Source organism: Setaria viridis, chromosome 5 (assembly GCF_005286985.2).
Source record: "Setaria viridis chromosome 5, Setaria_viridis_v4.0, whole genome shotgun sequence".
NCBI lineage: Eukaryota > Viridiplantae > Streptophyta > Magnoliopsida > Poales > Poaceae > Setaria > Setaria viridis.
In genome coordinates, this window is record NC_048267.2 from 43,042,493 (window position 1) to 43,057,161 (window position 14,669).

Consider the following 14,669-nt stretch of genomic DNA (forward strand, 5'->3'; position numbering starts at 1 on the left):
GTATACCATGTTGGCATGTTGTAAGATTTGAATTTACAATGACATTTATTTTTATTTTTTTTCCAAATCACACGGTACAGATGCAGGCCTTCACATACGCATGCGCACACTCGCCCTTACGAACACACACGCAACCCTACCTACTTTATATCTCCATGAATCTAGGAACTTTTGCTTACATTGTATTATTTGGTCTACATACCGGAACGCCCTTACGAACACACACGCAACCCTACAGTTAAATCCTGAAATAAATTTAGGAAAATACGAGCAGCAATGCTGAGTTGAGGACTCGAATCCTAGTAGGTATGTTCCACCACAAGGAACTAAACAACTGACGCTCGTTTCGCCAATGACATTTATATTTTGGAATGAAGCAGATGTGTCCATGAGATCGATGGACTGCGCGTACTAAAAAACAATTCAGAGCGATCAAAATTAGTAGAAACATGCTTTCGGCCCATTAGCAAGTTATGATGGCCCAACAAGATGGAGACTGTCAGCCTCAGGCCCAAAAGCCCTTAAACCCTAGAAAGAAACCTCCTCAGTCCTCCACGGCAGCTCTTCCTCCACGCACACACAACCACTAGAACACCTCGCCGCCTCCGCCGCCGCCGAGGACGACGGCGACGATGTGGCGTTCGCGAGCTCGTGCTCTCCTCCTCCTCCGCTCCTCCATTCCCAGATCGCCGCCGCAGCAGCCACCACCACATCCCGCTCGGTCCCTGACCCGAGGTCCACCTCCGCGCCTTCTCTCCCGCTTCCTCTCCTCCTCCCCGGATCCCATCCCCGATGCCAATTCCTCCTCCTCGGCCGACCCCTTCCCCGAAGCCTCCTCTCCGACCGCCGCTACTCCAGATGATGGCACCGAGGCGGGAGAAGACAGCTTGAGCTCGATGTGGGAGGAGGCTGGGGACGCCGACGACATCTTCGCTTCCCCCGGCGGCGCTGACGCCGTAGCCGACGAAGAGGAGGTCGCCCGCGTCCGCGACGTCGTGGAGTCCACCCCCGAGGACAAGATCGCCTCCACCCTCGCCGACATGGTCGTGGACTTCAACGAGCCGCTCCTCGCCGCAGTCCTCCTTGCTGCCGACCAATGTTCCTGTAAGAAGCTGATATCCCTGTTCAACTATGCCGCGAAGAACAACCCTGCGACCAAGAGCCTCTCGAATCTTGAGATCCTCGTGGGCAAGGTAGCGGATTCTGATGAGATTGACAAGATGGACGCGTACTTGCTTTGGGATTCAGTCAAGGAAATTGGCTCTGTACCAGGATCAGTAAGCACACCGTTGTTGAATGAAATGATTGCTATATTTTGGAAGCTTGAGAAGTCGAAGGCAGCTCTGGAGGTGTTTGCCAAGTTCGATGAGTTCGGTTGTACTCCGGACAGTAACAGCTATTATCTGGCTATTGAAGCGGCACGAAAGAAGTCCATGTTCCGTTCTGCTTGTGAAGTTTGTGAGAAGATGATTGGCTCTGGCTGCTTCCCTAATGGTGAGAAGGTTGGCAGGATTTTGACTTTCCTTTGCGATGGGAAGAAGGTGAAGGCGGCACATTCATTATACCTAGCAGCGAAGGAGAAGAAGATTCAGATCCCAAAATCAGCCTTGGATTTCCTTGTTAGTGCTTCGGCAAGGAATGATGAGACCGTAGGAACTGCTCTGGAGCTGCTGGAAGAGTACCAAGGGGAGTCACTTAAGCATGCAGGCAAGTCCTTTGCCACTGTTGTACATGCTTTATGTAGGACAAACAAACTGGAGGATGCAAATAATTTGTTGACAAGGATGGTGCAGCTTGAAGAGTACCAAGGGGAGTCTCTTAAGGATGCAGGCAAGACATTTGCCACAGTTATACATGGTCTGTGCAGGAAAAAGAAATTGGAGGACGCGAAGAAATTGTTGCTGAGGATGGTAGATCTTGGCCCAGCTCCTGGTAAAGCAGTGTTTAATTTTGTCATCACAGCATTGTCAAAACAGGGAGAAATGGAGGATGCAAAGGGTTTGTTGAGGTTGATGGAGAACGAAGGGGTTAGTCCTGATATTTATACTTACAGTGTGCTCATGAGTGGCTACGCGAAAGGGGGCATGATTGATGAAGCCCATGCTCTACTTCGTGAAGCTAAGAAGATTCATCTGAAATTGAACAGGGTCAGTTATCACATTCTTATCCGTGGATACTGCAAGATGGAGGAGTTTGAGAAGGCCATTGAGTGCCTAAAGGAGATGAGGAAAGATGGGTTGCTGCCAAATGTGGATGAGTATGACAAACTGATTCAATCATTGTGTCTCAAGGCTTTGGATTGGAGAAGAGCTGAGAAACTCCTGGAGGAAATGGAGGATAGTGGTTTGTGCCTTAAGGGTATAAGTCGCAGCCTCATAGCTGCAGTCAAGGAGTTGGAAGGGGAGGAAATGCAGTCAAAGTCAAGCCTGGAAGCATAATTTCTCTAGGATACACTTGGAGCGACATGGCTGCTAATTAATTTTTTGTGGCAGCTCTTCCTTTTTTGAACTTTGCATCTCTGGTGAGCTTGCAAGAAACTTCATCTTTTGTACTCGTGTCTGTTGTTATTTACTATAATAATTTTGCATTTATTTAAATGCTAGACTGACAAAGAAGAGTATTTAGTTTTGGTTTAAAGTGCTGTTCATTTACTGTATGAGGATTTCCATGTTCATGCTACATTTAGAGATTTTCTTTTCCTTATGCCTTATTAAGAACAAGAATTGATTTTCCCTGCCAATGGAATTCAAGATTGGGAAATATTTGTCACATTTTTGATTTAGATTGTCATTCATTATTTGTTTAATACACTTTAATGCCACATTTAATGTTATCTCTTGGGCTTTTGAGCTGCACCACTATGTTCATTAAAATTCAATTGCATGGCTAAAATCATCGTTGCACTTTTGTTTGTATATCATGAAAACTGGTCTCTACTTCTTGAAAATAATTGGTGCCTACCAGTTCTGTTTTCTATAGAGTTTGATTTATGTACTAGCTAGTAGCCAGTAGCTGATGGAAACTGAAATCTGACTCTTTCATAACAGCTGATTTGTGCTATGTGATATGACTATTAAAAACCAGGCAGTTTTTTTGCTGAGTGTCAGAAGGTTCTTTTTGTAACATCATCATTTTGGAGTGGACTGAAAACGATAAAATATTATAAGCATCGTCTCCAAGTATCACTGAAATCTGTGCAATCATTGTTCATGGACGCAATTATTTGTAATGAGTTCTCTGACAAGACTAGAACACATGGTACTGTGATCTGCAATCTGCACAATTTTTTGTACTGTGATCTGTCATCATTAAAACCGTATAATTGTTAAGTTTCTTTTTTACAGTTTAAATTTTGTCCATTCTAGACACTAGTCCTTTTGTCCCCAGTCATTGATGTCAATTTCAGCATATCACTGTTTAGCCCCATGATCCATGCTGACACTTTTCAAATCACTTTCACAATCGAATTTGGCCAGATAACATACCGTGCCTTTTTATAAAAAAAATATCTGGTCATCAATCCCTACTCCCTATGAAAGAACAAACTGTTGAATGCATAATTGAGCACTGACTTTGCCCATTCTGCTGCTGTTTGGTCTTGAAAGAAAACCAACTACTGGTGTTGTTGCTGTCGGCAATCTCTATTACTCCCACTGGTGTAAGCAAGCACAGTCATCGAAAGATGTGATAACGTATTCAATTTGCTTTAGTTTGTTTTCTTCTGGCGACTGAAGTCAATAAGATGGGGGCAAGCAACCATGATTTGTTTGTGCCTGTTTCATTTGGGCATGGCCAATTTTGCTGAGCCTGCAGCTTTTTTGTTATGTTTTTTTTTTGTTTATGGGAGTACTGAAATTAAAAAGGAACATGACAGATCCTTTGATTTACCTCTTTTTTGGATTTGCAATCTGCACAATTTTTTGTACTGTGATCTGTCATCATTAAAACCAAACCATATAATTGTTAAGTTTCTTTTTTACAGTTTAATTTTTGTCCATTATAGACACTAGTCCTTTTGTCCCCAGTCATTGATGTCAATTTCAGCATATAACCGTTTAGCCGCATGATCCATGCTGACAATTTTCAAAACACTTGTCACAATCGAATTTGGCCAGATAACATACCGTGCCTTTTTATAAAAGAAATATCTGGTCATCAATCCCTACTCCCTATGAAAGAACAAACTGTTGAATGCATAATTGAGCACTGACTTTGCCCATTCTGCTGCTGTTTGGTCTTAGAAAGAAAACGAACTACTGGTATTGTTGCTGTCGGCAATTTTCTATTACTCCCACTGGTTTAAGCAAGCGCAGTCATCGAAAGATGTGATAACGTATTCAATTTGCTTTGCACACAGATGATGGTCTTGTTAACATGGAGTCAAGGTAGCTAAGATGGAATCGTATCATTGGTTTGAACAGTGGCCATATATGGATGATGCTCTTGTTAGTCCTATTCAAGGTAGCTAAGATGGAGTCGTATCATTGGATTGAACAGTGGCCACATATGGTGATGATCAGAACCTGATCCTTGTACATGCAAGTGCCATATTTGTATCTTCTGTTTGGTACTTGCATATGGCGTCTCTTGATTTTTAGCACTAACCGAAGGATCCCAATGATAGGGTTGTCTTTATGCTTTGGTCTTGCCAAGTGACGGCTGAGGTTTGTTCGAGTTTCTTTGGTTGAGGCTGTGCCGCCCTTGCACTGTTTTAAATTGGGCATGGCATCACAAATGGACGGTGACACATTGTATGCTCATTTTTCTAGTCGAACTTTGAACTAGTGCTCTCCCTCTTTCGACTTTCCTTAACAACTCGCAGCAGACCCCGACACATGTCCCGGTTGTTTTTTATTTTGAATCATTGTAAACTACTAGTGAGAGCTGACAGGCGGCTGAAAGCTCATGTAAAACGTGACGCACTCACGCACGGACCATCACCTTATCAGCATTCTGTTTCAGCTCTCAACTCTAAACTTTGGGAAAATTCAGAGCATGTTTGAAGCAAGGTCCGTTTCAGTTCAACTCATGGCAACTGGAAATTAGAAAAAAAACGGTGGGGGGCAAATCTCTTGGTCTTCCGCTCCCTCCGTTCCAAATTAGAAGTTATTCCAACTTTTTTAAAGAGTCAAAATATCTCAAATTTGACCAAATTTATACAATAAAATATTACCTCCGTTCCAAATTAGAAGTCATTCCAATTTTTTTAAAGAGTCAAAGTATCTCAAGTTTGACCAAATTTATACAATAAAATACTAATATTTATGATCATTAGTTTCTTCATTAAATATATTTTTATAGTATATCTATTCGGTGCTAAAAATGTTTGTGATCCTCTCTATAATCTTGGTCAAACATAAAATTGTTTGACTCTCCAAGAAATTTAAAATAGCTTATAATTTGAAACGGAGGGGTACTTAGGCCATGTTTGGTAGAGCTTTGGCTCCTTCCAAAATGGCTTCGGCTCTAACTTCTTTGCTGGAGTGGCTTCTCTAGTGGAGCTAAAGCTATTTTACGAAATATCTGGTAAAATAATTTTTTAATGGCAATATGAGTAATTTTATGATCACTTAATGCTTGAAGAGAGAGAGGAGAAGCCGATGAAACCAATTTTTTTTAGCTTCTCCAAGTTGTTTTGCAGCTTCTCCCCGGGTTCAGTGATGAAATCGTTTTGAAATTGCCCCTTTGATAGGACTTCACCGAAAAATCGGTGGAGAAGCTCCTACCAAATGGGGACCTCAGTCTTCCTGCAACTCTGCGTGACACGGAGGACCCGGTTCCTCTGGAACCGACCAGGTGCCACGCTGGACACAGCGCTCGCGGATCTGCCACCTCGTCTCGCTCGCGTCGCGTGACGCCACCCCATTGGCGTGGATAGGGACACACCTCGCACGCCGTGCCGCCGTGGCTGCTCTCCTCACATGCTCTCTCCCACTCCCAGTGTCAGCGCCCTCGCCGGCCGGGGCAACTGGGGCAGCAGCAAGCGCCGGGTGCCGCTTCCGCTGCCGAGTACTAGTAAATGCCAGCCGCTATATATTCAACTCCCCCCACCCGCATTCCCCCCAAGCCCAGCTTCCAAGTTCGCCCACTCCCCCACGCTTTGCCGAGATCGCTCACGCCTTCCAGTTCAAGCAACCCCACCACCCAGCCCCCAACCCGCCGGAGCAATGGGGAGCACGGGGCACGAGGCGGAGGTGGCCCGCGCCGACTTCCCCGACGGCTTCGTCTTCGGCGTCGCCACCTCCGCATACCAGGTACCGGCCCCTCGTCGGCTCGTCCCGCCCGCCCCCACCCCATCTCATCCGCGCGGCCGCCTTCGCTTGGCGCCCGTCCCGTCGCGTGGCTTGCGGCTTTGCCTTCGCCCGTAGACTGCGCGACAGCTAGTGCACGCAGCACGCGCTGGCCTGCTCGGGGGGCTGTCCTGTTTGGTCCCTGTTTTGGCTGTAGTTGAGAGCACTGGCGCCGTCGTTGCATTTTAAGCTTGTTACGCTTGGTGAACAGCGTCTTAGCTTGAGTTTGGATCGACGCACAGAGTTGATCTAGCTTGTCCCGAACGTGCAGGGTGCGGATTACTTGGACTCCTCCGTCAAATTAGTATCTCCTTTATTCATATTAGCATTCCCGTTTCGGGTTAATTTCAAGTACAATTTCTGGTGAATTTTTGCTGTTGCCTCTTGGATGGGGATGAAGGAAGATAAACAGAGTGGAAGCTGGAATGATGGACCTGATAGAGGAATCCCCTACCATTAATTTCACTAATTATTAATGAAAGTAGTTTGTTCACGCCACTGTTGCCTTGTGTTGTTAATCAAAGTAGGAACATGGCTTACACATTTTGGATTATTTAGGATAAATCTATGCACGAAACCTTGTCACTCTAGCTTTCACCATGCGAGCGGTGGACTGGAGGTGGGCGGCAGTGCCCCATAAGGTACCTGAGTGCACATTTCAATATGTACACGTATAAAAATCTATGTCTAACCTATACAATGACAAAACGGTAATGGTAAAAATGCTTACTAAAATTATTTATCTGACCAAATATTGTAGGAAAAAGTGTTAGGATGGGGATAATTAGTGCACCGATATAATAGATTAAGGGATCGATTTGCACCAATTAAAACATGAGGGACACTTCCAAAATACTTAAGAGATGAAAAATACATATTTCCAATATTATTACACCAATTCCCCAATTACATGATTTTGTATATTACTTCAATTCCTCAAGTCTCAAATATCGATGGATCCTTTCTTAGTTGTCCATTTGTTGCAATTTGCAAAAGCAAAACCTCTAAATGCAAACCCTAACATTGCAATTTAAATGAATGAATTAGAATTGGTGACCAAAGAAATTGAAACACTACCTTATTACTTCAAACAAATTGATTTGCACCCAAAACATTTGTGAGGAAATTAGTTGCATACCATTGAAATTTGGAGCAAAACAAGATTCCGGAAGGATGCTGTAGCGGAGAGAAATAGAAAAGGAAGCTTACGAGCAGCTTGAGGCCGTGGGCACCGATCCGGCGAGGAGGCGTGCTACAGTGATCGGCGATGAGCGAATGATGCCTCCCCATCTTTCGCCGCTTGCGATTTGGAAACTGGACAATGAAGTTTTTGCATTTCGAGCGACCGCAATGTCGCGGGTGTCGTTTAGCTTTCTCGCGCAACACTGGTAGAAAAACGAGTATTAGTCCCGGTTGGGAAACCTCATATATCTCGGTTTTCCTAACCGGGACTAATTAATCGGGACTAAAGGTCCCCATCTTTCACCCGGGACTAAAGACCTCCTTTAGTCCTGGCTGGTAACACCAACTGAAACTAAAGGTGTTTCCGCAGACTACAAAATTTAGACCCGTGACTAATCTTTAGTCCCGAGTCCAAAAACAACCGAGATTTTTGTTGAGGAAGGAAGGTTGTTTTTCTACTGGTGCAACTCTTGCTCGTCATGCGCGCGACACACCTAGCTTGTTAGCAAACGACCACTGACCCGTCCGTGTGGGCTTTCTCTGATACAATATTTTGAACTGCCCCATTTGTTTATTGTTGTTATCCTACCTGCAAAGAAAGTATGCAAGCGTAGCAAGTATGGGCTGCTGGGCCGGATGGTGGTGCACGCATTGGAGTTCAGCGAGTGCACAAGTGGTGGAAATTAAGTGCTAATCTCTGGAATTTTATTTTTTCCCTGGTGCCTGTGCACTCGTCAAGCCTAACATGGCTTCGCCCCTGGCTGTCAATATCAACAACTCCAGGTTGTGAATTAGAAGAGTGATGGAATAATAAGAGTTTGGGATTCAAGTAGGGGTGTATAAATCTCAAGATCAGGGTGTATAAATTTCAAGGTGGACTATTAGTTGACTCGAAGATGCATAGTTTTTCCTAAACAAAAATTGTGCCTGTGCCTAGAGCCCTGAACACTAGAAAGACTAAAAACGAAAATATAGAGAGGAAACCGGCTTCTTTTCTAATCCTTCCTCCAAAACTGGAAGTCATGTTGTTTGAATTCTCACCTCTGTAGATTGAGGGAGCGAGAAGGGAGGGAGGCAAAGGAGACAGCATATGGGATGTCTTCACAGAGGACAAAGGTTGCTTATCTGGTTCCTTTATGATATTGAAATACATATATTTAACTACTGTGTTCAAATGCTTCTCCTTTCAGAACGTGTCTTAGATAGAAGCAATGCAGATGTTGCTGTAGATCATTACCATCGATACAAGGTATTGTCTATCATCTCTGTCTCAGTTTTCTAAAGGAAAAGAATAAGTGAAAGAAAAAACAGGGGAAACACCATCTTCTTATTACTTGGGTATTATCAACGAATTTGGAAACTGGCTCGTTCCTCAGTTTCTACAATGTTTACACTGCAGTGCTTCCTAGAAGAAGTAATTTCTTTTTTGAACTGTTTCCTATGAATTTTTCAGGAAGACATTGAGCTCATGGCAAGTTTAGGTTTTGCCGCATACCGATTTTCTATATCTTGGGCACGCATATTTCCTGGTATGTTAAACTTAACAGATAGTTGTAGCATTTATAACTGACCACAAGATAAATGTCTGGATTTTCTATTGTTTGCCAACACTAATAATGCTTCATATCATTTCGTATACATAAGAGTTTATCATGCCTGCAGATGGCTTGGGGGGAAAGGTCAATGAGCAAGGAGTTGCCTTCTATAACGACCTTATCAACTTTATGATTGCAAAAGGTGGCAGATGTTTTACTTAATAACTGTAATGGTTGCAACTCGTCTGCCTTATCAACCTTATCAAACACTCGTCTGCCTGCCAATAGGAATTGAGCCTTATGCAACTCTGTATCACTGGGATCTTCCAAACCATCTTCAAAAGACTCTGGGGGGCTGGCTTTCTGACAAGATTGTGTAAGTCATTGCAGGCATCTTAAGTATGCAGTATGATTTACAAAGTTTTCTTAACTCTTAAATGGATGATTGCATAGGAGATTCTTTTCAAGACATTTTTTTTCAAGAGTGGTTGCAGCTTGATTTGCTGTATTTTATGAGTTTCTCACCATCAAAATATCCCAGGGATTACTTTGCATTGTATGCAGAAGCTTGCTTTGCAAATTTTGGAGACAGAGTAAAGCGTTGGATAACAATCAATGAGCCTCTCCAAACTGCATTTAATGGTTATGGGATTGGAGTTTTTGCTCCTGGAGGATGCGAAGGTGAAACTGCTAGGTGTTACTTGGCCGCCCATCACCAAATCTTGGCTCATGCTGCTGCTGTTGATGTTTACAGAAGAAAATTCAAGGTCCGTTTTAGATTCTTATATGAATTGGTAGTTTGAGGGTTCTTATTTGGGGGGTGTACATTCTGATCCTGGCCAATACTCCTGAAAGCAGCTGGTTCTCGGTCCCATTAGTTCTTTGTCAGTATGGGTTCTTTTTTACTCCCCTCCTCTTTCTTTGCATTCTACCAAGTTTCTGTACCTTCTCTATCATGCTTAAACACTAATTTCCTTTCATATAATGGGAATTGGAAGTCTGGAACAGAGTAGAATTCATCTTGTTTCCTATCACATTGTAAATACTGGTATTTGGTAACCTGTACATCATTCCATCAGTTTTCTGTCAATATGTTTTGTTTTTCTGACGGTTTTACATGCTACAAAAATAGGTTGCACAAGGTGGTGAAGTAGGGCTGGTTGTCGATTGTGAATGGGCAGAGCCATTTTCTGAGAAAGTCGAAGACCAAATTGCTGCACAACGGAGGATTGACTTTCAACTTGGATGGTATGTTGCTGTTCATATTCCTAATGTCACATGGGCATATCTTTCCAACACTGTTTAACTTTTGCACTTACTTGAGGTTTTTTCCTATACAAGGCATAAATGTTTTCACAGAACACACAAATTTATGTAGTACAATGTGCCCACATTTATTTGGCTCTGTGTTCCTAGGATGATGTATGATGTCCACTGACTAGTTTCCCTTTCCTTGAAGGTACTTAGACCCAATATATTTTGGTGATTACCCAGAAAGCATGCGTCAGCGACTGGGCAGTGATCTTCCGACCTTCTCAGAGAAAGATAAAGAATTCATCAGGAACAAAATTGATTTTGTTGGGCTGAACCATTATACTTCAAGATTCATTGCTCATCATCAGAATCCAGAAGATATTTATTTCTATCAAGTACAGCAAGTGGAGAGAATAGGTACTATCCTATGCAGTCTGCCTGAGTCATCTTTAATAAACTTAGATGTATTCAGGATCATGCCTGCAAATTGGTTTTATCATTATTCTGACGTTTATTCTTTTTGCAGAAAAATGGAATAGTGGTGAAAAAATTGGTGAAAGGGTCCGAACTCAGAACTAAAGTTCTTTCTCCATATATGTAAATTATATGTGCCTCTTCTAACACATAATCTCAATATTTATGCAGGCTGCATCTGAATGGCTTTTCATAGTTCCTTGGGGCCTTCGCAAAGTACTTAATTATGTAGCGAAGAAATATAATAATCCAACAATTTATGTTACTGAGAATGGTAAGGCTTCCATACTTCCGAAATGAAAGTAAAACAATGTGAGACATCTAATACTGGTGACATGGTACATAATAAATTGTGACAGGAAATTCTACAAATGTGTAGTGGCTCAAATCTTTAATTGCTGAAGCCAATTCCATTACTGTTTTTTTGTCATTCCTTTTCATGAATCAGGGTTGAAGATATAATCTTTTATGCCCTTATTTAATTCTTTATGATTTCAATTTCCTGTAGACTGTAGTTGCATGTGAATGACTCGTTTAATATTTTAGTGGAGACTGGAGTACTAAATGAACAAGCTTAAATTGTGAATGCAACACCTAATGTATTGCTGAATATGCAAACCTAAGATGCAAGCTTGTAGGTTGTATGTACTGTATTTTTTTCTCAAATACGCAGGAGTGTTGTGTATCTTGTATTGAAAGGTAGAAGAAAATGGTCCCCATACACAGCCCCAAAGGGCAGAGAGGGAGGGCTCTAGGTTCATGCCTGCTACTGGTAGCAAGAGTATGTATGGTCTTATTTGTTCTTATTTGGAAACAGAGTTTCAACTTCCATCCTATTTGCACTCTAACTGAACTGGCTAATACAGATTTAGAAATGTCTCCGTATTTAAAAACTTTCATGCTACCCTGCAAAAATTTGGGCAGTTCCAAATGTCTGGTTTCGACAGCTACTTTTCAATTGTCCAAAGTATATTAAATGGATAATTATTAGGAATAAACTAGAGTGTGAACTCAGAATTTCAGAAATCTAACAGGTGAAATGTACCATTGCGATGCATTGTTTTGTTATCGCATTACAAATGATGGAATTTTTGCTTGCACAAGTCATTGTATTTGGTGCTACTGAATGTTTGCTCATCTGAATAAAACACAGTATGTGTGCGTGAGAGATGCCCTTACCTAGTTTTTTCCTGTAGGCATGGATGAGGAAGATGATCAGTCTGCAACACTGGATCAGGTTTTAAATGACACAACGAGAGTCGGTTACTTCAAAGGATACCTCGCTTCAGTTGCACAAGCAATCAAGTAAGCTGATTCTGCAGTCCATCGCACTACTACAAACGTTCAGCCAACAAAATGACTGATGCAACTAATTGTTTGGGTTTTGACACAGGGACGGAGCTGATGTCCGTGGATATTTCGCGTGGTCATTCTTGGACAACTTTGAGTGGGCTATGGGCTACACCAAGAGGTTCGGCATTGTTTATGTGGATTACAAGAATGGGCTCTCCAGGCACCCTAAAGCATCGGCCCTGTGGTTCTCACGCTTCCTGAAGGGTGAGGCTGCCGAAAACAAAGCTGACACAAACTGAGCAAACACAGCCCGTGTCAAGTAAAGGAACATTTACACATACAGTCAGTACATGTTTTTCCTGTTGTTGTATCTTACAGTGACCACCAATGTATGAATTTATCAGAATAATCTCAGATGTGCTGTGTATCTTCTCATTTGGTCGGACACTTGTTCAAATGTAGTCTTTAAGATTCAGAACTCTGCACCAATAAGTTTCAAAATCTTGCCAGGCTGCACTGGAGTTGCAGATAACTCACGCTTGTCATCTGAACACCCCATGCATTCGGCATTGCTGTGCTGTAATTGTTGTGTCATTGATCTGTAAGGTTGCATTACCATGACCAGTTCCCAAGTTCATCTGTATTTCGTTGGCGTTTTCCTTAGGGGACTTTTAGCAGTATAGGCTCAAGACCCTTTATCTTTTGCTGGTGGTGGTAGGGAGGAGATGTCCTCTGTTGGGTCAGTGTTGAAGGACAAAGTGGCATGTGATCATTGCCCCCCATTGAAACTCGTACAGAAACAAGGGCTGGTGAAAGGGGAAATGGAACCTACCAGCCCAGTTTCTTTTCTGCCCAGGGGCCTATCGCTCCTCTAGGGTTCGCGTGACGCCTCTTTATTCTGTTGCATCAGGAAGCCGGGCAATGGCGTTCTGCTCGCTTTCAGGTGGTTGGTCTGTTTGTTTACACGCTTTGCTGCCAATGGTGCCGTTGCGTCCCGGGCTCCGGATGTTGATGAAGCGCCGGGACAGGAATCAGGCCGTTGAGATGGGTTCTTCAGACCCCAGGAGAATGGAGACGTCCTAGTCCTACTGATTGGTTCTGTGCTCCGCCTTTGGCCCTTTGCCTTTGGTGTTCTTCCCTTGGCGCCCCGGCAGCGGCAAGCAAGCTCTACGGTCAGGTATTGGTCCCTTTCTCCTACTTGTTCCGTGTTGCCAATTGCGCGATGCTACTCAAGATCTGGTCCGCCACAGACAGCTTGCAAATGCAAATGCAAAGCGTTGTTTTTGATCAAACGTGCTAGCCCGAACGTGCCGGTGCCCGGTGGAGACGGGTACGTTTAACACTTTAACCTGCTCACTCGGGTTCGAGTCTTCGATCCGTGTCAAGTTCTGAGCAGGCTTAGATCTGCTGTTGAATTGCCTGTATTATTTCCAGACACGCAGAATTTATCATAGTGACTGTATAGCGATCTAGTAGAGCACTAGTAGCAAGCTGTGCAGGCCCTTTACTAACGATAACGTAAACAAGGGTTACTTTGCAACTTTATCAGGACTGAACGTTGGCTAAAGCCACACGGGGATCTTTGCGAAAAAAGAAAGGCACGGCGCGTAAAGCCAGCCGATTCGTAGGCATCTCGCCCTCACGTGACGGCGTGCGTGATCAGTGCCTACTGCCTAAGGCTAAGAGACTAAGAGTCCCTAGGAAATGAACCTGTGGAGTGTTGGAGTCGCATTAACCATGATGATTAGGGCCTAATGGCCTCCATCGGAAAACGCCAGGTGTTTCCCAAAGCCGAGCGAACCTGCCTTGCTTTCTATACCTGTCAAAGGCAATTCCAAAGCGGCCAGATCAAGCATTGGATTCGATCGGCTTCATGGGTGAATCGGTGACTGGCTCTTTCGCTTCGCCTGTGCTGTGCTAGGGCTGAAATGGCAAGAGTTTGGTGCACGTCACAGGCTTCATTTATGCTCATGTACCATTGAGCCGGGGAGTAGTTTGCATGTGCAGCTCACGAGACTATGATGGAGCGGAATGCTGAGGAGCGAAAGGTTTGGCGTGATTGCAATTGCAAGATTGGGTAGTGAGTGGTTCAGGTGCCTTTGTTGCTGCTGGCTCCTCCCCACAAGCTGCCGGTGCTGGTCATTCACAAATCATGATGCTAGTATTTGGGAGCACCTATCAATTATCATGCATGTATTCATGCCTCCGTCTCTTCACTTGTGCTCTCATCCCGGATTTAGAATCTTGCTAGCTATTCCATGGGCATGTGCCTTTTTGTCGTGCCCATGGATGGGTCCTCCCTCTACCTTCCATCCATCTCCAACACCAACTACTACTACCATAAACCTAGTATCATTACAATTCCACTCCCCTTGTCAAAACTAATATAATGATCACACTTCTTAAACTTGGTATTCTTGACCCTTGACACTTGCATCAGCAACCAAATGAGTACATGTGTTTTGGAGGCCAAAGAGGCCAAGGAGACCCCCCAAAAGAAAACAACTTTGGTTGGCCTTGGAAGGCCAATGATTGAGGCCATTAGAGTCACCAAAGCATCCATCCCATACGGTGCACAGCCCTGCAGGGGGACGGGGACAAGAGACCGCATGTGGGGCTGCCGATCTTGCAGGATGGGGAG

General features: G+C 43.7%; 2 protein-coding genes across 4 annotated transcripts; both read left to right on the forward strand.

Annotated features, from left to right (window-relative positions):
- Positions 1 to 545: 545 nt before the first annotated feature.
- On the forward strand, positions 546 to 4,784 carry LOC117856672 (uncharacterized). 3 transcript variants are annotated; one of them, XM_034739021.2, is made up of 2 exons: positions 546 to 2,521; positions 4,358 to 4,784. In XM_034739021.2, exon 1 carries the CDS (start codon positions 633 to 635, stop codon positions 2,436 to 2,438), a length of 1,806 nt encoding a protein of 601 aa, XP_034594912.1. In that variant the 5' UTR covers positions 546 to 632; the 3' UTR covers positions 2,439 to 2,521; positions 4,358 to 4,784. The 3 variants fall into 3 exon arrangements, with proteins under 3 accessions (XP_034594912.1, XP_034594913.1, XP_072149967.1); XM_034739022.2 differs by lacking the exon at positions 4,358 to 4,784 and adding an exon at positions 3,085 to 4,324; XM_072293866.1 differs by lacking the exon at positions 4,358 to 4,784 and adding an exon at positions 3,048 to 3,065.
- A 1,121-nt stretch (positions 4,785 to 5,905) lies between these two features.
- LOC117855887 (beta-glucosidase 4) lies at positions 5,906 to 12,560 on the forward strand. The gene is made up of 13 exons (XM_034738283.2): positions 5,906 to 6,254; positions 8,522 to 8,588; positions 8,663 to 8,721; positions 8,926 to 9,001; positions 9,135 to 9,209; positions 9,296 to 9,383; positions 9,549 to 9,774; positions 10,140 to 10,255; positions 10,467 to 10,678; positions 10,788 to 10,822; positions 10,907 to 11,009; positions 11,932 to 12,040; positions 12,129 to 12,560. The coding sequence occupies exons 1-13, from the start codon at positions 5,922 to 5,924 to the stop codon at positions 12,325 to 12,327; spliced, it is 1,698 nt and encodes a 565-aa protein (XP_034594174.1). The 5' UTR covers positions 5,906 to 5,921; the 3' UTR covers positions 12,328 to 12,560.
- Positions 12,561 to 14,669: the final 2,109 nt, after the last annotated feature.